Source organism: Centropristis striata, chromosome 4 (genome assembly GCF_030273125.1).
Source record: "Centropristis striata isolate RG_2023a ecotype Rhode Island chromosome 4, C.striata_1.0, whole genome shotgun sequence".
Classification (NCBI taxonomy): Eukaryota; Metazoa; Chordata; class Actinopteri; order Perciformes; family Serranidae; genus Centropristis; species Centropristis striata.
In genome coordinates this window covers 16,986,335-17,008,081 of record NC_081520.1, presented here as the reverse complement: position 1 = coordinate 17,008,081, position 21,747 = coordinate 16,986,335, and the positions used below count along the sequence as shown (strand labels likewise).

Here is a 21,747-nt window from a genome sequence, read left to right as displayed (position 1 = left end):
CGTCTTAATCACTAGAACGTTACGCTGCACACTATACATTGCCCTGTAAAGAATTGGGTTTTGGACTTTTTTTAAATTACACATTAACATATTTACACATATAATGTATATATAATGTAATCACGTTTGATATGATCCAAACCCAAGACTAGGAAAAGACTGATATGAAACAGTGCAGATTACTACCTTAAACTTGGTGTAAACCCAGCATAAGTATACATACTCAGTTACTTAAAGTACAATTTTGAGGCACATTTTTTTAATGCTTTTTTCTTTTTACTTACTGTCCTCCACTACAATCCAGAGGGAAATATTGTACATTTAACTCCACTAATTGTATTGTAATTAATAACTTATGCTACTTTGCATTTTTTATAGGTTAAGTTTAGTAAAAGTAGCAATACTTGACCAGTAAAAGTACATTCCTGAAATCCAAAGAAATATAAAGTTACAAAAAGTGCAAGTTAAAAAAACAAACCCCCAAACGCCTTGGACAACCCTGCTACAAAACTAAAATAAAGATGACAGCTTGTTTCTAAAATCACTGGACTGGATTTTTTTTATTCAATATTTTTCTCCAAACATTACACGGAATCTTTAAATGATACAGTATATATACATACACATCAGTGTATTTCTTTATCTAAAAAGTTGAGGGCCATTGGACAATGCAGCTGTGCGTTTCAAGACAGGTTTGCATTTTGGACGTTTGTGTACTGAAGAAATCCACACATGGGTCACCGGTAATTGAATGTGGGAGTGGGAGACTAGAGTGCCATCAGTGTTGCCTTACACCAAAGCTGGTTTGGAGAGGAGACTGTGCGGGAGCTGCCGGGTGAGTGGCACAATGACGGTTTGAGGATGAAAACATGGAGAGCAGCAATATCTTCCTCAACAGGAAGCAGTGCAGCAGTGCAAATTAAATGTTATCAGCTACAGGACTGAACCAACTAAATACACCACTAATGGCAGACAGCACCTTTGAGAGTGTACCCAGAGTCAATCAATCTATCTTTTTTTTTTTTTTTTTTTTTTGGGAGTGGGATCATACATTTAATCATTTATGTATTCCTGTAAAATAAAAAAATGAACAAACATACTGTAGGATAGCTTTGAGAAACACTGATAGACATGCTGCTCTTAACCCAGTTTAAAATGCTCCAAGCTGTGTACACAGGCCAACAGTACAATGCTAGGTTTCAGAGTCACAAGACACTCCTTGCAAATACTGAACAATCATTTTCATTACAGATCTTTGGTACATATCAGCTCTCCCATCTGCTGAGTATATCAGATATTTTAAAAACCAAGCAGCTCCAAGGAGACTCGTCTGAAAGGTTGGTTTCTTTACCCAGTGATGGAACACATGAGCGGGCAAACGGACAATGGAAATGGAAACATTTACTCCAATTTGTAACTGATAACATGAAAGAATGTGCCCAGCTCTGGACTGAGCTGGTGTAAAGTGATCTCTTCCCATTGGAACTACACCACGTGTTTTTCTGTACACAACTAGCGGAAGTTTGTCGAGGAGAGGGATCCCTCAGGCTAAGCATGAGCATGTCCGAGCGCTGTAGGGAGTGAGGTGACTGGGATGGTTCAGGTCAGATGGGAGGTGGTCAGTGTCACAGACAGAGAAGCGTCGACTCTACATCATCCCCAACTGCATTAGCGTGTTGGCGTACGCCATGGGCTTGACATTCGGATGAGGCTGTAGAGGAGAGTGAGAGGCAGACAAACATTAAATCATCATCAAAAAAGCCTTTTAAAAGCCACTAATTAATCATTAATAGCTGCAAGAAAAAATGCCCTAACAAGTTGCTTAACATGTGTTTTTAAGTAGTTATTTACATAATTCTTTTCTTCATCCTTGTTGTTTGTGATAACATTTTACTTTAACATTCATTTTACTTCTAAATAAGCAGTAAGGATAATTGGTCTTAGGGCTGGGCGATATATCGATATAAAAGATATATCAATATATTTTTAAATGTGATATGGAATACCATATCGCCATATATCAATATAGTTCAAATTTGCACTGTGATCCTTGCTTAAGGCAAGCTGCGGCTTTTATTTAAGATTCTTTTATTTAAATGTGCTCTTCATGGAGCTTTGATTTTTTTTAAAAACTACTCTAAAGTACTACTAAAGTACTCCTGTTCTTATACAGTATTTATGTTCACTTAAACAAGATAAATGACCTAACACTTCTAAATCTAAAGTGTTTTTTTATCTTGGTAAGAAACAAATAATTGTCAGGTCACTCTGCTCGGGCCAGTTCATCGCTGCTTGCAGCTTTAATTTATCTTGTTTTAAGAGTGAATTTCTTATTTTAAGTGTTCAACATGCTTATTTCTAGATTTAATAATCTTAATTTAAGAAATCTTGTCAAGTGAAATTATCTGTCCATGCAGAGTTAGTGTTTTTATCTTGTTTTTAGACACCTTTTTTGGAGTGCAGGAGCCAAAATTGAATCGAAAATAACATTTTAATAATCACCTAGCCCTAAGCTAACCCCAAGTTCAAATTCTGTGCAAAAATTCAATCAATGAAGCTCTTGAGCAAATACTTACCTGGACTATCAATAGCAATCAATAAGTAAGTCCAATTCCAAAACCTGTTGTTAATGTTTGTTATTAACATCAGCATTTCCCAAACTGTTCTAGTGAATATTACAATATTTTATAGTGCAGGATACTGACCACAGCAGTGAACTGGTGAAATTCTGGCTTGAGGTCTGATCCCCTGAGGTGGATATAAGCTCCTTTGTTTCCCATCTGATCACTGGAGGAAAGCAGAATACAAAAGTTAGAGTGAAGAGCCTAAAGAACGGCTGACTCAGCATTGTGAAGTCCCCCAGCATGGTGACGTACCAGTAGTTGGGTGCTGAGAACACGGTGATGCACTTCCCTGAGTGAGTGACCTCATAGCCCTCAGCTTTCACCTCATGACTACGCACAATGAAGTCCAGCTTGTTCTGTTCCAGGAAACGCTCAGTCACGTCTGGTCCGAACTGACAACTCACTCCTCGCTTACTGACTGAACGGCCATTCTGCACAGACAGACAGACAGACAGACAGACAGACAGACAGACAGACAGAGAGGAGAAAGTAGACAAGTTAATAGTTAATCAGAGATACCACTTTTTTTTACCACTTTAGTTGTTCAGTAAATATATGTAGTTATGGATACACATTACCCATATCAAACATAGCTCACTATTTTGCAATCTCTTTGGTGTTGTATTTTAACATTGTTTTGTTTTGTGTCTTAATACTGTGACTTTACTCTTGCTGTTGTCCTGTGTTTTATTGTGTTTTAAGAGTGTGAAACTTTGTTGTTGCTTTTTGAAAGGCTTGTTTGTTTGTGTTAGATTTATGTTATTTGTTCCTGCCCAGGGACTACAGATGAAATTTAGCTAGTAGCTAATTCTGGTACGGCTGAGAGCCAAGCACTGTCCCTGTTAAATAAATAAATAAATATTACCTCCTTTTAAGAGGGACGATAAAATATTTGAAGATAGGATGTGAGGGCATGATTATATGTTAGAACTGAAACTGTGATAGCATCTCCTTATGTGTGTTCTTAATGTATGTGTTGTGTGTTTATGTGTTTGTCATTTCATGTGAAATAAAGAAGAGAGTTTAAAAGAAAAGAAATGCGGTGAATGTTTCTCGCACACAAACCGCTCTGAGCAGATAAACAGAGAAGAGGTATTGGGTGGGTGGGAGCTGACCTGAGGCTGTGGGTCCGACCAGAGGAGGTCACACATGGGACCTGTGAAAACGCAGAGGAAGGTGTTGAAATGTACCCGTATTCCTTTCTAGAGACTGTTTATCAGTGCCAGTTTTATAGTGATGAGCCTACCGGAGTCTGGAGGCTGTCTGTTCCTGTCAATCTTCCTGAGGTCATCCAATGTGACACCATCTTCACTGAACAGTCCACCGTGCATAACCTGAGGAGGAGAATATTAATCAGGACTTTGTGCACAGTACAAAATATCCAACCACTGCGGCTGCAAAAATAGCAGCAGCCATCAGTGAGATACAGAAGAATTATGACCACACACATTTTGTGAATGAAGACAGGATATATAATCTCTCCAAGACAAACAGACATGCAAGATAAATCTCATTACTCCATTATCTTTACATCAATCCCTTTTCAGGTTTTACTTCATTCCAAAATCCTTTCTGAAGAATAACAATACACACAGACGTGATGGAAACTGAACCTGCTGAACAATAAAATCAGTTGCATGGCCCCGTGACTGCATTCAGCTCATTATAAAAGGATGCATGGTGTGGATTCTTCAACCGATACTCATCAATTACTCGCTTCTCATGGCCCATATAGACACGGTAACTTGTATCTATATAAGTTCATAACCTGCACTTTATGCGCACCTGAGGATAAGGTGATGATTTATTATTCCATAGCTCTGAAGAACACAATCTCTACAACATACAACCTTTGTGCTTTGACCCTCACTTCAGAAAAGACTGCAGACTGCACAGTAAAACCGCTTCAGATAATCCAGAATGTGGCGGCGCGCTTTGCAGCATCACATTCAAATCTCTAATGCTGCCAACAGAGTTGTCTCCGGTACAGCACCCAACTACTTGAACGCCCTGATTCAGGCATATGCTGTATCCCTCTCTACCTTTAAAAACCTCCTGAAGACCTGAAGGCTCTTCAGAGAGCATATTCTCTCCTAGCACCACACCACAACTCTACTCCTTAAAGAATCCTCACTAGACCTTATTGCTGCACTAATGGCTCTTATTGCACCACTTCGTCACTTTGGATAAAAGCGTCTGCTAAATGACTAATTGTAAAAAGGAGTTCAATGTAATATAAATCGTTTTGTTGCAGGATTTAAGATAAGACTGTGATAAAACTTTTGAGTTACAGCCCTCGTATGCTGTAGTGAAAGGAATTAGGCTTCATATTTTTGGCCGACAGTTTAATCCCGCTGCTTACCAGAACTTTGCTGTTGATACACTGTGCGAGAGGCAGCCACTGGAAGACCTCGCTGAACAGCTGGAACATCTGGGCTGTGTACTTGGCTTTGACTTCCCCTTCAAATCCATACATCTGGTTCATGTTGTCCGTCTCGTGGTTACCTACATGTAAACATCGTGATTAAACAACCTGTTGTAATTATTTTACACGTTAATACAAAGTCTGCAACGTAGCAGCAGAAACCACATGAAATGTGAACACGAAAAGGCTAATGTATTGGTGTGACACATTAACATGACATGTTACAGACAACATCTGCAAAGACGACAAATGCATCCACAGACTGGTGCACAGGCCCAGTGGAAGTGCTCTCACCCCTAAGCAAGTGGAAGTTGTCGGGGTAGAGCAGCTTGAAGCCAAAGAGGGTGAGAATGACCTCTAGAGAGAAAGAGCCGCGATCAACAAAGTCACCATTGAACAGCTGAATTCTGTGGTTAAGCATTATGACGCACAAGTTTTGAGCTGCTGATGTAGTTTCAGACACAGAATGGTACAAACAGGGAGAATGGTTGCACTGTACACACATTTAAAAGCTGATGGGTGGCTGTCAAAAAGAAAAGGATACATAGGGGTTGGTGTCTGAGGGTAAGCCGTTCAACGTGAAGATGTTGAGGAGATCGTAGTATTGCCCGTGGGTGTCACCACAAATTGTTATTTTTTCTGTCTGTGGCAAAGAGAAACAGAACACTTTAAACAAATTGGTCCACAGAGATAACTGAACACTAGTGATGATCTGCAGGATCCTCACCTCTTTTAATGTGATTTCCACAAGACTTGGTAGTTTCGTTAGTACATCCTTAACCTGCACCAAAATCTGAAAGAGCACAAAAAACAACAGCTTTAATGGATGTAGTGCTGCACAATTAATCGAATTTTAATCCTGATCATGATTTTGGCCGCTACGATTAAATTAACCTGATCGTCTGCATTATTTCCATTTTAAAATGCGTCTCTTCTGCATCTAATCAAGCACTTTCTGCACCAGTAGTCCACCAACCACCAGGGGGCGAACGCATAGTTAAGGTTTCATGTAGCTGCCTAAATAAATAACGAGCGGGATGCTAAGCTAAACAGGATGTGACATAGTACTCTACGCCACAACAACACGCACCATTTGTAAAAGCCGGCGAAGCAGTGTTGCTAACTTAGCGACTTTGTTGCTATATTTAGCAACTTTTCAGACCCCCTTAGCAACTATTTTTCCAAAAAAGCGACTGGAGACAAATCCAACGACTTTTTCTGGTGTTATTGGAGACTTTTGGAGACTCGTTCTTACTTTTCTTAACGAGCCGGCACAGTGCTCCTGCAGCAGTCTCTCCCAGCTGCAGAGCCGGAGGGGATGTTAACCCCTTAACGTCCAGTCTGCAAATTGCTAACATGCTAACAGTTAGCTCTGTAGCAGTACAGTGTGTATGTGCTGCTGCTGCAGGAGGTGTTCACTTAGCGATCTCTGTTTGTTTACAACAAGCACCAGACACTTAAAACTGTTCCTATTGTTTGTTTAAAAGTAGTGCAATTAAAATACAGATGTTTTCCCTAACATGATGAATAATCGGGATTACAATATTGATCAAAAATAATCGTGATTATCATTTTGGCCATAATCATCCAGCTCTAGATGGATGCCAGTTTCTTTCAGGAAGCACGCGTCATAAATGATCAAAGATGTTTACCTGATAAGCACACTTTCTGTGCAGTTTCTTCTGCTCTTGGAACCAATCCATCATCTCCTTCATGAACTTCAACGTCACCTTTCCATCCTCGAGCTTGGGGCCATCGTAGTCGTCCTCAATCGCTGTAATACAAGATCATCTTCAGATAAAAAAATCAACACGTACAGAAAATAATCAAATGGTTCAACTAATGTTCACACCAGAGTTTTTTTTTAAAAAAAGACACATTTTATTCAATAACAGGAAACTTACTCATGTTTTCAATGTCCAGAGAGTCGACCACAGATTTTTTAATCTCATCGCTGGCGATGGCTCTCTCAAACGCCTTCTGTTTCACAATCTTGTTACATTCCTGATACTTCATCCTTGCATCCTTGTCATTTGGTCGAACCCTCACTACCTATCATCAGAACAGGGAAATGAAATAAATTAACCACACTGGTTAATCATCAACAGACATTAAGGCAGACATAGGGAAATGACTCAGTGTGGCAGTAGAGACCAGGATGTCAACAGTTATAAAACTATATTAAGGTTTAACGCCACAGTTTATACTGGATGGAAGATAATTGATAAATTCAGTCAGTCACTGCTCGGCCCTATACATCTATAAATGCTTCTATAAATCTAGCTCCAATTTCTCATAGCTTCATAAGGATTAACTTTGGTTTTCAGCTGTCATGGTGCTTGGTCAAGTTTGAGCAATAAATTGCTTTGACTATGTCTGAGGCTCAGAGGTCTTTGTTGCAAAAGCCCTGGTATATTTATATTGCTTGTTATGATAACAGATTGAACAACAATAGACACCAAATTAGCTGTGGTGGTGTGAGTGCCTTCAAACTGGATCCAATTGGCATCATGGCTGGATTAAAGGATAATCCCTATTCCAGGCTGTTGAAGCAACATGAAGAGCCGAACTCATGGTGACGGATCAACAGATGGAAATGGAGAGCTCTTTCTTTTGACAAAGTCAACACAACATCTAGGCTTGAGTGTCCATAAATTGGGGTTTTTTCTCACAGCCAGCGTATTTTTTCAATCACCCCCAATGACAAGAGAACTTAAATCTCTGAACCTTTAAAAAAGGCGGGTGTCGTCACTGACGCTACTTTTTTCAGGCAACCAATCATATATTAGGAGACTAGTTCTGACTGCGTCTGTCTATCCCAAGCTGTACTAAAGAAATCATCATAACAAAAACGGAAAAGCCCATTTGCAGGAGCAAATCAGCAAAATTCTGAATGTTGCTTTGTGCTTTAAACAACAGGCATGCTGCAAGTTTTTTGTTAGCTGTGTAATCAACCCTCTGTTAACGTAGGATCAAGTTAGCTACCCAGCTAACATTAACATCATTTTCATACAGAGCACAGTGCTTCATCAGAAAAAGCTTAAAATTACTGCCCAGCACCCTCTCAACGCTTTTCTGCCAGAGAAATAAAGTACATGGACACTAGGGATGTCATGATTACGCATTCTCACGATTAATTGCGGTGTTAAATGTTACGATTAACTAATCGTAAAGTTTCCTAAATACGCCAATTTCCGGAAAAAGAATATGCTGGAACCATGTTGGTACATCAGCGCAACTCGCCCGAAACGAAAATAAAGTTACAGAACAACCGCGTGTCACCACTTGTGTTGCTTTGTTTTCGATCCGTGTAGCTGCAGACGGAGGTGACAGGAGGTAAAGCATGGAAGGGGAAGAGCTATTCTCTGAAAAAACATGTAAAATCATCCGTGTGTAAAAGCACTATGGGATGTCCTTTTCATTTATTACTAATTTATTTGTGGCAATGTCATTTAAAAATAAAATTAAAGGACCAAAATAATAGGTACATATTTTTTATCTGGCCACATAAGATTAGACAAACAAATTATTAAAATGATTTTAACAGCTTAAACATTTAGGATATATGACATTCCCCCTCGGATTATTATCATTTTTCTTGTACTTTTTGGTTACTTTACATTCTTGCTATATTATTTTGTTATGAGAGCATCCAAAAAGGGAAATAAAAAATAAAAAAAGACCTATAAGGAGTGTTCATGTGATTTAACTTAGTGTGAAATTAATCAATGCAAAAATAATCGTGATAAACGTAATATCGTGATTATTTCTTACCAAGAGAATCTGTAATCGTGACATCCCTAATGGACACAGACCTTTAGTTATACGGTGCACATTGCTAATGTCTCACATGTTCTACCTTAAGACTACATGTCAGGTGAAAGTGTGCAGCGTCAATAGTCACAGATACTATTTTTCTTACCGTCTCATAGTCTTTAAGTGCAGCCTTGAACTTGCCCAGTGCCATGTTGGAGGTGGCGCGGCGGTAATAGCCCTTGATGTAGTTTTTGTCTATCTCCAGGGCCTTGGTGGCGTCCGCCAGGGCGTAGCCATAGCACTCTGTGCGTAGGTACGCCAGGCTCCGGTTGCTGTAGTAGATGGCATTGGATGGATTGACCTCCAAGGCCTCCGAGTAGTACTTGATTGCATTTTCATAGTCTTTCTCTGAAAAACAAATGTCACATCTTCACTGGAGAGTTTCTGGTTCTACAAACATCCAATAAAAATGTCAGAAACACTGCAGGCAGAATGGGTTGATTAACTATTTCCACTAGGACTGCAGGCAGATAGTGAAAATAATTCCGAAATAAAATAAGTGCATTGTAAGCTAAACATGTTTGGGTTTTTGACATAAGACACAATTAGTTAGTAATCTGCATTTGGCATTCTAGGTTTGAAATGTTATGCACACATTACTTGTTTTATGAATATAAAGAACATAATACATTGAAAGACAATAATGGCCACAAACCGTCCTTGCTACTCTAAATACAATGTAGGAGCCTAGGTTTTTGTTGTTACTAAAGATAATTGACGTTCATAAGAAATAAGAATAAGAATATTTATAATATGTACATGTTTTGATTTGTACAATATATGGGTATAGATATATATTTGTTTTGTGTAGTAATCTAGTAATCCCACAGTGCTTTTAAAAGTATCCCTTCTTCTTTTAATTTATTTTAAATTTCATTTTGTTTTTGTTTGTCCTTTTACCTTTGACAATTCTGTATTTTATTGCACTTTTTGCACTTTTATGTGAAGCACTTTGGTGCAGCTCAGCCGTCTGTAAATGAGCTATATGAATAAATTTGACTTGACTTTGTGAAGACTGTACCTTTAATGTGTTACTCTTGGGAGTGTTTGTTAATGGTAATTTGTTAGGTAATGTGATTTGTGGTCATTCAGGGCAAGCGGGGAGTGGAGTCGTATAGTTTTTCGACCTCTCTCTATCTCTCTCCACTACTTTTTCATTTTGCCAATAGGACGCGATTTGTATTTCATTTTGTGACATTTTATATTTTATATTTTTCTGAGTAAATATTTCAACTTTTCCAGCTGGTGGATTTATTGGATGTGGACAGGGGGAAGAGTGTTAAGAGCATCAAACTGAGGCTTCACCTACATACAATATCACCAGTATGCTTCACTCAATACCTGAAGATATATTATTTATGAATACCTTATTTAATATTAATCATTTTATTTCATTTCAACATTTAATCTACTGTATGGGTGGGTGATACGGTGTCTGAGCAGAGGTATTAATAATGCAGACTATGTCTATTTCACTAAGCTAGAACAGTCTTGAAATTGTATCACTAAATCCTGGAAAAACATTTTATGTAAATCACAATAGTGTAATAATCTCAATCCCAGATGACATGTGGAATAGGACATGTTTCCACTCTGGTGATCTTAACTACAGTATATAGGAGTTCATATTGTGTAAAAAAAACAGAATTACGTTCAGTCTGTCCTGAATTAAATCAATTAGTTCCAGTTCCAGTTCCAGTTTACAGCTGATAAAATGCTTTTATCTCAAAAAGTGCAGTGCTTGTTTCTAGTGCTTGATTCTACATGTTGATTTTCTAACAACAACCTTCAAATCAGGTATAAATTAAACACTTTATGGATGCTAATGCTTACCTTTACCAGTAGACAAGCTAGAGCTACAACAATTACTTGATTAATCGAACAATAATCGATTATTAATGGAATAAACAATTTAAATAAATAAGTCCAAATTCTCTGATTTCAGCTTCTTCAATGTGAACATTTCTGGTTTCTTTGTTTCTTTCTGACAATAAACTGAATATCTCTTTGGTTTGTGGACAAAACAAGAGATTTGAGGACGTCATCTTGTGGTTTGGGAAACACGATTGATATTTTTCAACATTTTATTTACCAACAACTAATCGATTAATCGTTTAAATAATTGACAGATTAATCGATAATGAAAATAATCGTTAGTTGCAGCCCTAAGACAAACTAAATCAGGTTTCATTCTGCTGTTTGCATTATTGGCCAATACGCAAGCATCACCTGACTGTAAAATACAGTTTACAAGTTTGACATAATAAATTTCTCCAAAATGGGGGGAAAAAATCTATTAGGATAAGTGATGTCTCATTGAAATTACCCATTGATTATGAGTGATAATAAGTCAATATATAACTCTGTCCCATTGTTCTCAAGCAAAAAGGCGATCTGTTTAAACAACAGGCAAGCTTCCACTTTCATCTGCTCTGACTCATCATGGCCACAACCCACAGTATTACCTCGCTTCAGGAAACCTCAGACTTAAACTGACAGGAAGCATGTTGAAGAAGATACTATCTATTTCATCTATACCATAATTAGCAACATTATACACGACAGTATTTTGCATTATGAGATATATCTAAATTAACAAGAAATCAAAAGAGAGATTAGAGAAAGTACCAAAGGCAAATAACTTGTTATCATACTGATGCTTTTCTTTGTGGTGAAATAAACGAAAGGATATTTACTAAAGTACTGTACTTATGTACAATTTTGAGGTACTTTTATTTCCATTTTATGCAAGATTATACTTTTATTGCACTATATTGTACCTTTTACTCCACTACATTTATTTGAACGCTTTAGTCACTAGTTTCTTTGCAGATTATTAAGGTGACATGACAATAAAATAAAAAAGTATAATATCTTATTGTTGTCGTATTTAGTTATTTTGTAATGTTCGTTATTCTTTTCTCATATAAATATAAATATTTCTGGCCTTATGATGATCTAATATGTTTCAACAGACTATAATTGACCATTTTTAAGCATATTCAAATTTGACCATTTTTGACAAAAATAGACATATATAATAGACAAAAATAGACAATACTATAGTATGAGGTGTTTTTTTCGAGGGAGTCATTTTTGGACATCCCATAATGTGGTAATTTGTTGCTATTTTTGAGGGGTATGAATTTACGAGTGTACACTTCTTCCTACAACAACAGGAGTACCTTTTTATAAACCAAAGCTCCATAAAGTGCACATTTAAACAAAAAAATATCTTAAATAAAAATAGCGTATGAAATAGAATGGGCCAATGGTGGTATCGTTTGTCTGAAAGGAGCTGAAAAAATACAGTTATATATGTGTGGTCTGTGGTCTAGAGGTTAGGAAATCAGCTTGTTACCACATGGGTCGCCGGTTCGAATCCCAGGACTCATTGATTGAGAATTTTATTTCGAACATGTAAAAGTCAACAAAAACACTAAAAAAACAAGATAAAAGAAAAGTAAAAAGAAAAGGAATATACAATGAGAGGGAAAAAAGAAAACAAAACGAGAACAGGTCAAAGCTGTACATGCAACAGCTCAGTTGTTCATTTCTCTTAACAGATTAAATTAAATCACACACGTTCAAAAGGTTCTCCTGTTGTAGAATCTTCTAGAAGTTTTAATCTGAGTCTCAGTTTAACCTGAAGCCACAAACAAACAAAAAGCTGAACACAAAAACACCACAAAGTAAAGAAATGTGAGCAGGTTAGTGTCGCTCTACACATGGCAGCGTGTCTGCTGATGTTGTTGCTGTTGCTGGTAAATCTCCTTTCAGCTCCTCTCACTGATCCAATGAATGGGTTTACAGCTAACATGCTCTCAGTGATGCTAGCTTAGCTCACCGTTAGCCACCGGCTCCGTTCGGGAGCCTTTAACGACACATTTACGTCACTACCGTAACTAATAGTCACATTTCTGTCTGTTATAAAGTGCTGATGTTCGCCATCGACCTGCCGGGGTTGTCAGCTCACCTTTAAAGAACTTATTCGCCTTCTCCTTCAGCAGCTCTGCATCATTACCTCCCTCCGCCATCTTCTTCTCACTGCCGTTTTCCGAGACGTGCGCCATTGACTGCGCTGTCGCAAAAAGTCGCAAAGTCACTTCTTCTTTTTTTTTTCTTTTTCTTTTTTTTTTTATTATTACAACTTTGTTTCACAAACATAAGAAACATACAGTTCATTACAAAATAATTTCGTATGTGGGTGATTCTCATTAACAGGGTACAGCCCATAGCAAAAATATACATGTATATATACATATATTTTCTTTGATCCTTTATAACATATACAATCTAAAGTCACTGTTTAATATGAATGTATTATCTATTTTTTTTTTAATGTAAAGGTATTTTCTGACATTCTTAGAGAAACTGTGAGCAAAATTCATTCCTGTAACACATTTTTAAATAAAAATAAAAAAAACACTTAAATATGCTCAAGGGTAGCGGGCATCACCAAAATGCATTTTATTAAAATATGCACATATTTTAATGCAAACAATTCTATCATTACCGTAACATTTAATCATTTTTTTCTCATCAATTTTCATTCAGATTTTGTTCTTTATGCATTGTTAAAAAACATTATATTTGATTATATTCTGTTAAATTAAACATTTTTAAACAAATGAATATTTATTTTTTATAAAGCTTATTAAATATTTATTGTGTATAAGTGTGGGGAAACCATGACATTTTTATCTGGATGCATTACGGAAATTAATCAAAAAAATGTTTAAAAATATAGAAAATATTATTTTAACACAAAACAATGAATTGTGCCTCATTATGGCTATATTGTTCATTCATATAAAAGTTAAATATATATATAATCTTCACAGACATAACTTAGACTGGCTTCATGAGAATCACCCATGTATATTCTACGCCAGGGGGAAAGAGAGCTTACAGTAATATATTATTATTTTTAAGATCTTGTTTTAAGAGTTAATTTCTTATTTTAAGCGTACAACATGCTTATTTCTAGAGTTAACAATCTTAATTTAAGAAATCTTGTCAAGTGAAATTATCTGTCCATTCAGCAAGATCATTTTCCTCAGATGTAGTGTTTTTATCTTGTTGTTAGACACACCTTTTTTGCAGTGTACACGCAAGCCAGATTAAGTTTTTTGTCAAAAGAGGCTGCCAAAATCAACACAAAGTGAAAGTTCCATTAGTTGCTTCAATACAAATATAAGAAATTAAACCATTAAGAATTTGGTTCAGTCTTTCTCAATTAATAAGTCTAGTGCAAAACTATAATACACCAGTTCAGGAAGCCTATTGTGGTTCATTCTTAGAAACATCTTGTTATGATATTTTTATTTCTTTTTGTGAGGTTTTTTCACATTGATTTTTTTGTCCTTTGGTGTTAGTTTAAATAAAGTGTGTGTGTAGAAAATATCAAGTAAGACTGTATGTCCATTTGAGGACTTTTAGTTGATTAACCAGCAGGGGTCAGTATAGATCTTCTCTGATATAACCATGAAATTAGGCAGCATAGGTTTGTAGGAAACCATACTGCTGATTGAGGGAATTATGTTCAAGTGAGGTTAACCAGAAAAATGTTCAGTTGGTGAGTAATGTGTTACAAAGGAATCATTAGTGAAAGATTAGGTAAATGATTCACGCGGGAGCCAGTTTTCCCTGCCTTATCAGGAAGTATGACTTTAATTTTGAGGGATAGTCCGTCCTCATATCTCTTCCTCTATGACTGCTGCAAAAATATTCCAGCTAAAATTTGTGTTTATGTAACACAAAAGTACAGCCTCAGTCAGAGTCCTTTTGGCCGTAATCCAGATCCCTTAAGGCTCGAGGATGTTGGAGTGGAAGTTTACTGTCATCTGAATGCAGCAATGTAGGCCTCCGGGCAAACCACAGATATGGCAATAAGGGGACAAATGTGGCACAGGTGCACGTCGCCACAACTTTACTCACTTGCACAAGGCTTGACGCACCCCAGCCTCAAATGACTGGCTTGCAAAAACATCACGCAACCTTAAGCAGAAACACAGCCAAGCTAAAACACCTTTCCTTGGCCAAAAACTCAGTGGAGTTAGGAGGGGTGTCTGTGTTGTGTACCCAAGTGGCAACCTCCGGGCCTGTAAAACTGAAGCTAATCTGAAAGCACCTTAAATCTGCATTCTTCTGAATAAGCAGCAGGTGGCGATACCACTGTTTGCATAAAGACGTTTACATGCACAGTTTAATCGAGCTATGCTTAAAAATCGACATTGGCGTCTAATAGGACTTCTGTCCTTGTCCCAGTTTACATGCAACTGAGAAAATCAAATAACTGACGGGATCATGTCCTCCTCCTCAACACTAGGTGGAGATATGCATCGTTTCAGCGGGTTAATATGGCGCCCTTTATGGTTGACCTCAGTTCGACACTTTGTGCCGTCGCTTCTGACAGGTGACCGGCTAATGCGACTGGCTACTGGCGACTGACTAATGTGCGACTGGCATGCGACTGGCTAATGTGCGACTGGCTAATGTGACTGGCTAATGTGCGACTGGCTAATGCAACCGGCTAACGCGACTGGCTAATGCGCGCCTGGCTAATGCGACTGGCTAATGTGCGACCGGCTAATGTGCGACCGGCTAACGCGACTGGCTAATGCGAGACTGGCTAATGCACGCCCGGCTAATGCGACCGGCTAATGTGCGACTGGCTAATGCGACCGGCTAATGTGCGACTGGCTAATGTGACTGGCTAATGTGCGACTGGCTAATGTGACTGGCTAATGTGCGACTGGCTAATGCAACCGGCTAACACGACTGGCTAATGCGCGTCCGGCTAATGCGACCGGCTAATGCGACTGGCTAATGTGCGACCGGCTAACGCGACTGGCTAATGTGCGACCGGCTAATGTGCGACCGGCTAACGCGACTGGCTAATGCGCGACTGGCTAATGCACGCCCGGCTAATGCGACCGGCTAATGTGCGACCACTTAATGCACAACCGGCAAATGCGACGAGCTTTCTTGGATGTTTTTGTTCCGGGGTCATACTCCAGCGTGGGGGGTGGACATGCGTTGTCTTGTCATACATGCCAGCGAAAACCCTAACCCTATTCCAATCGCATTATCTGGGTGTCCTAATCAGTCGGACTAACACATTTACATGCACTTTAGTTGTCCAGTTATAGTCAGATTAAGGAATTAATTTGTTTTTTCAAGTGTCATGTAAACGTACTGTATAAGAAAATAAACCCGACTTCTCAATTGCGTTATTGCCTTTAATACAACATGATAATTTTGTAAACTATGGTCCACTTTAGAACAAAGCAGAAGATAAAGCAGACTATATCATCCTTTGGCAACCTTTAAGTCGCTACTACTGCAATGTGTCAATAAGGATTAATTCAGTTGTACTAAAATTAAAACTATTTATTTCTAGCAAGAACATTTTGTTTAAAGCTTGTTTTAAAAAAAACTAAATTAGAATCCCAATTCATATCATAGTTAATGTAAAGTAAGGTAGTTAGCTAGCTAGCTTGTGCTAACTTGGCCTTTGCAACCCTGCCAGGCTGATTACGTCTGTAACCTCCCACTCTTCATCCTCATGTTCAAATATGACACTTTTGGCTCTGAAAAAACCAAGATGGCAACTGCCAAAATGCCAAATTCAAGGCTTCAAAACAGGAATCCACAAACCGATGGCTGACGTCTCAGTGGCTTCACCCACGTCTTTTATACAGCACCAGAAAGGAAAAGTCAACCCTTTGACATATTATTCTGAATGAGCAGCAGGTGGCGATACTATTGTTTGCATAAAGAAGTCCAATTGCAGAAAAGTCAATGAGAAAATAAACCCGGCTTCTCAATTGCTTTATTGCCTCCGTAAACATTTTCTTAAATAGTTTACGGTCACAATCAATAACTTCAAGTGCTCTTTAATACAATATTATGTTAATTTAGTAAATTATGGTCCACTTTAGAACAAAGCAGAAGATAAAGCAGACTATATCATGCTTTGGCAACATTTAAGTCGCTACTACTGCAATGTGTCAATAAGGATTAATTCATCTGTACTAAAATTACAACTGTATATTACAACTGTTTTTTTACCTAAATTAGAATCCCAATTCATATCAGAGTTAATGTAAAGTAAGGTAGTTAGCTAGCTTGTGCTAACTTGGCCTTTGCAGTGCTAACTGTGTCTGGCTCTGCCAGGCTGATTACGTCTGTAACCTCCCACTCTTCATCCTCATGTTCAAATATAGACACTTTTGGCTCCGAAAAAACCAAGATGGCGACTGCCAAAATGCCAAATTCAAGGCTTCAAAACAGGAATCCACAAACCGATGGCTGACGTCTCAGTGGCTTCGCCCACGTCTTTTATACAGCACCAGAAAGGAAAAGTCAACCCTTTGACATATAGGCTTGTGGTTTGGTGTGTTTGGGTTTAAGATGGTTCGGGTTAGAAGTTCAACAGAGTGAGAGGCGTTCAAGAGAAGCATGTGACACAGAGGATACAGCCCAGTCCAGTCTACCGCTCTGACTCACAAGCGACATCCCGCAGTGAAGAGTAAGAGGCCTGGCAGTCGGGTGACTCACTGTGACCCCTGTCGAACACTTATAACATCAGAGTGAATTCACTTTCTCTTAGCAGGAGCACCTATGAGTCGTCTTTTTCTCTGAGCAATAGCACGTCTAGCTCTGTGATGGTTTTACTAGTAGCGCTGGAGGGAGGGAAAAAAAAATAAAACACCACGATGAGATTGAGTGAGAACCAGCTGACGTTTCAGCCTCAGCCCCACATGAGAGTAAACGCAGACAGTGAGTGGGAGAGACAGTGTGGGAGGGAGAGAGGTAGAGAAAAGCTGGCTTGAGGAGGGAAATTGCTGTCCTCTTGGGTGTACGATGCATGAGCGTGGGCCTTGGAGGGGTCCTGAGAAAGTTAAAACAAACACGAATAGAAGAGCTCAGAGATATACGAGCAACCAGAGAAAGAGACACATGAAGGCCAGGGGGAATGTGAGTGACATTCCAGGGTCGCGAGCCAATGAATGATGGGGCCTCGGAGCAGCCGAGTGTATGTTACACAGGCCTCATCCAGACCTTCCTACTAGTTATTATCCTGTACAGCATGGGTCTCAAACTCGCGGCCTGCGGGCCAATTGCGGCCCTCGTGACGATGTTTTGTGGCCCCCACCTTGATATGAAAGTTGAATGTGAGTTTTATATGAATGGAACTTTACCGTGTTGTGTGTGGAAGGTCCCTATAATTATTTGTCTTTTTTTGGTAATTTTGTGTCCTTTTTTAGTAATTTTGTGTCTTTTTTCAAATAATTTTGTCTTTTTTTGGTAATTTTGTGTCTTTTTAAAGTCATTTTGTGTCTTTTTGGGGTCATTTTGTTTCTTCTTTAAGTAATTTAGTTTTTTTCTGTCATTTTCTGTCATTTTTGGTCATTTTGTGTCTTTTTGGGGTCATTTCGTGTCCTTTTTAAATAATTTTGTGTCTTTTTTGGTCATTTTGTGTCTTTTTTAAATTATGTTGTTTCTTTTTTGGGTCATTTTGTTTCTTCTTTAAGTAGTTTAGTTTTTTTCTGTCATTTTGTGTCTTTTTTTGGTAATTTTATGTCTTTTTGTGGTAATTTTGTGTCTTTTTTTAAATGTTTTTGTCTTCTTTGGTCATTTTAGGGTTTTCTTTGGTCATTTTGTGTATTTTTTTTTGTTTGAGACCCCTGCTGTAGCATGTTAGACCATTGTGTAGAAACAGTTTTTAACACCCCATTCTAGATTCCACCTCTTTAACCATCATGTCAGACCTTGCCAGCATTTTGTAGAAGCTGAAATAGCAACAGTTTCGTTTCCCCTCCTCTGCTCCACTCGGTCCAAATAATTCACTAATGAGAGCTGGACTCCAGGGGGTCTGTGGGGGGTCGCACTTATTTGAACCATATGTTTTTCTAGCGGGCAGGGCAAAGGACTTCAAGCGAAATTGAAGATAAATTGGGGGAAAAAAAACTCATCCTCTTGAGCTCCACCCTTCCTCCTTTTTTCTTATTTCCCTCTATCTTGCCTGTGCTTGGTTTAGACGTTTAGTTCCTCTGTAAGCTGGCATTTTTAGCCGATTTAGTCTCTTGAGTCAGCCACAAATCGCAGGGATTGCTCACATTATACGACAGCATTACACAGACTTTTCCTCCATGTACCAGTGGAATAACCTCCTGTTGATCGTGTGTAAATTAACATCCTGCAATGACACATTCCATGTTCACTCAAGTTATTTGCGCTACAGGGGAGTGAGGAGTTGGAAATTTTTATGCAATTGGAAAAAGAAACATGATGCATACCTGCCTGAAAAGTCTGCTGCTGTCTTTACCTTTCCACATTAAATCCCCGTCTGTTCCCCCCTGTGTTTCTTGGACTTGTAACCAGGCTGGTTTGAGGTGGGACTGGAGGAGGGTATAGAAAGCAATTATGTTTATATTTTCCTGAGCGTCTGTTTATATTTCTTGTAGGGCTGTATAAAGTATAAAGTAATGTTGTTATCTTCAGTGCCTGCAATGAAATCAGCTGCAGTGGAAGTCCTGGTGGGAAAATATTTCAAGAATGTGAATCCACACTAACTAAATATGTGGTAATATTAATAATACATTTTAGACAACTATGAAGTTATTCAATATATCTTTAGTTTAAAAGTAGATGAACTTGAAGTTGGGTTGAACAACCCTAAATTAGAGAGTTGGGCTACGCTGCCATGCTGGCTGAAGGAGTTGAAGTAGCAGCAATAGAATATAAAAGCAAGAAGTGTGTGTGTGTGTGTGTGTGTGTGTGTGTGTGTGTGTGTGTGTGTTTGTGTGTGTGTGTGTATGTGTGTATGTGTGTGTGTTCTTGTACTTCCTACATAGTAAGGACCAGAACACGTTTTTAACCAACAGAGTGGGGCATTTTTGCAAAGTGAGGACATTTCGGCCGGTCCTCACTTCTTTAAAGGCTTTTTTGAGATTTCAGACTTTGTTTTAAGGGTTAAAGGTTACATGATAATAATCATTACCTGACACTGTATTGTGTGTCTACAAAACTAACTTATATTATAGTGAAGATGTCCTTCGTTTTCGTCTTTGTCAACTTATATAATGAAGATGGATAAAACAAAGGAAATAAAGGGAGAATTTACTGTGACCTCTTTTAATCTCCCACCCAACAAATACCCCATTACAAAAAACACTAAGACTAATAAAAACTAAACTAAAACTAGCAAACTCACTCTAAAATCTCATTAAAACTAAATGAATTTGAAAACAAAAATTCACAACAAAATTAAAACTAAAACTAATGAAAAATCCAAACCTATTATAACCTTGTAAGGGAATTTACTATTACAATGAGGGCCCTCACAAAGATAGAAGTACAAGAATGTGTGTGTATGTGTGTGTGTGTGTGTGTGAGTGTGTGTGTGTGTCTAGTTCATATCTCTCTGACCGTTAGTCAGACTGACCTTAGATTTTGTATGTGTCTTGCGCATGCGTGCATCCTCGATTTTGAAGATTTTTGAATTCATTTTTTAAAATATCATTATTGACGTAGGACGTGTTGCAGCATATCACTGTTTCCGATCGGACGCCTTTTAGGGGAGCTCCGCCCCATTGTGTGATAGACCTACACCTGGTCAGTAACACAATTCACTCTGGATTTCCACCCTGACTCATCTCATCTGGAAGTCTATTTAGCCTACCTATCTTTAGGAGTTTTAAAGTGGCTGCAAGGTTCGATTTTCCAATAATATTCAAATAGTTTCCAGCGAATATCAATGTTCAATGTGTATGTGCTGGATGGTGTGGTACCTTATGAAAAGTAAGTGTTTTATGGAGTTGCAGACGAATACATACTTTCTATGGGCACTGCACTAGTCTGATAAACACGAATGTTGTAAAAGGGACCAAAAAAGACACAAATTACCAAAAAAAGACACAAAATGACTAAGAAAAGACACAAAATGACCATAAAAAGATACAAAATGCCAAAAAAATACACAAAATTACACAAAAGGACCAAAAAAAAGACACAAAATGACAAAAAATAACACAAAATGACAAAAAAGACACACAAAAGGACCAAAAAGAGACACAAAATGACAAAAAAAGACACAAAGTGACTAAAAAAAGACAAAATGACAAAAAAATGTCACAAAATGACCAAAAAAAGACACAAAATGACTAAAAAAAGACACAAAATGAAAATGAAATAACTATTTCTGTGTCTTTTTATATCTCAATGTACATCCATGTATTACCCAATATACACTGTATATTAACACTACGCAAGAGTATCACACCTCATTGTACAGCCAGAATTGAAAAATCTACTTAATCTCCCACTATACGAATACATACTTTCTACGGGCACTGCACTAGTTAATATGAATGTTAGTTTAAAGTTGACTATTACCAACAATGTAAACAAAATGTGGAATATATTAATAGGGAACATTTAAGGTTTGAATGGAGTTTCTTGCTGAAAACATGAGTAAGTAATCAATGCATGAAAAAGGGCCAAAAGAGTAAAATGTTTGTGTGTTTATTTCGGAAATCATGAAAGATATGAATGGAAAAAAATACACCAGCACATGTCCTAGTTGAGCTGCATATTTTGATGTTAGAATGAAGTTTCTATGATGAAAAAAAAAGTGGAAGTAGAAAATAATCAAAAATGCTGCAGAAAAAAACACATGAAATAATATTTTTTAGGAGTAGAATAACAAGATGTTCAGCTGATTCTTCACCATTAACTCTCTTTTCAATTGAGGAGTAACAAAATGTTGAAAGGTTTTATATCATTTTTGCGGGAAATAAATGTTTCCAGTCGTGCTGGCTGTTTTCGAGCAAATACATGGTCGAAACAAGTCAAATTATCTGCCAGTGCAGT

At 37.9% G+C, this 21,747-nt stretch overlaps 1 protein-coding gene across 1 annotated transcript; it reads right to left on the bottom strand.

Moving 5' to 3' along the window:
- Positions 1-541: 541 nt before the first annotated feature.
- ppp5c (protein phosphatase 5, catalytic subunit) lies at positions 542-12,938 on the bottom strand. The gene is made up of 13 exons (XM_059331963.1): positions 12,842-12,938; positions 8,972-9,213; positions 6,954-7,101; positions 6,702-6,823; positions 5,777-5,842; positions 5,594-5,692; positions 5,344-5,449; positions 4,987-5,129; positions 3,871-3,958; positions 3,740-3,780; positions 2,877-3,055; positions 2,706-2,787; positions 542-1,711 (listed from the first exon to the last, which is right to left on the bottom strand). Exons 1-13 carry the CDS (start codon positions 12,936-12,938, stop codon positions 1,649-1,651), a joined length of 1,476 nt encoding a protein of 491 aa, XP_059187946.1. The 3' UTR covers positions 542-1,648.
- Between the last annotated feature and the right edge of the window lie 8,809 nt (positions 12,939-21,747).

Bases quoted from the DNA above. Each gene is read 5' to 3' on its own strand.
- ppp5c (XM_059331963.1), bottom strand. From the start codon at position 12,938: ATGGCGCACGTCTCGGAAAACGGCAGTGAGAAGAAGATGGCGGAGGGA. The intron at 5,693-5,776 runs GTGAGGATCCTG...TCTTTGCCACAG, and splicing joins TGGAAATCACATTAAAAGAG to ACAGAAAAAATAACAATTTG. The intron at 5,130-5,343 runs GTGAGAGCACTT...GTTTACATGTAG, and splicing joins CAACTTCCACTTGCTTAGGG to GTAACCACGAGACGGACAAC.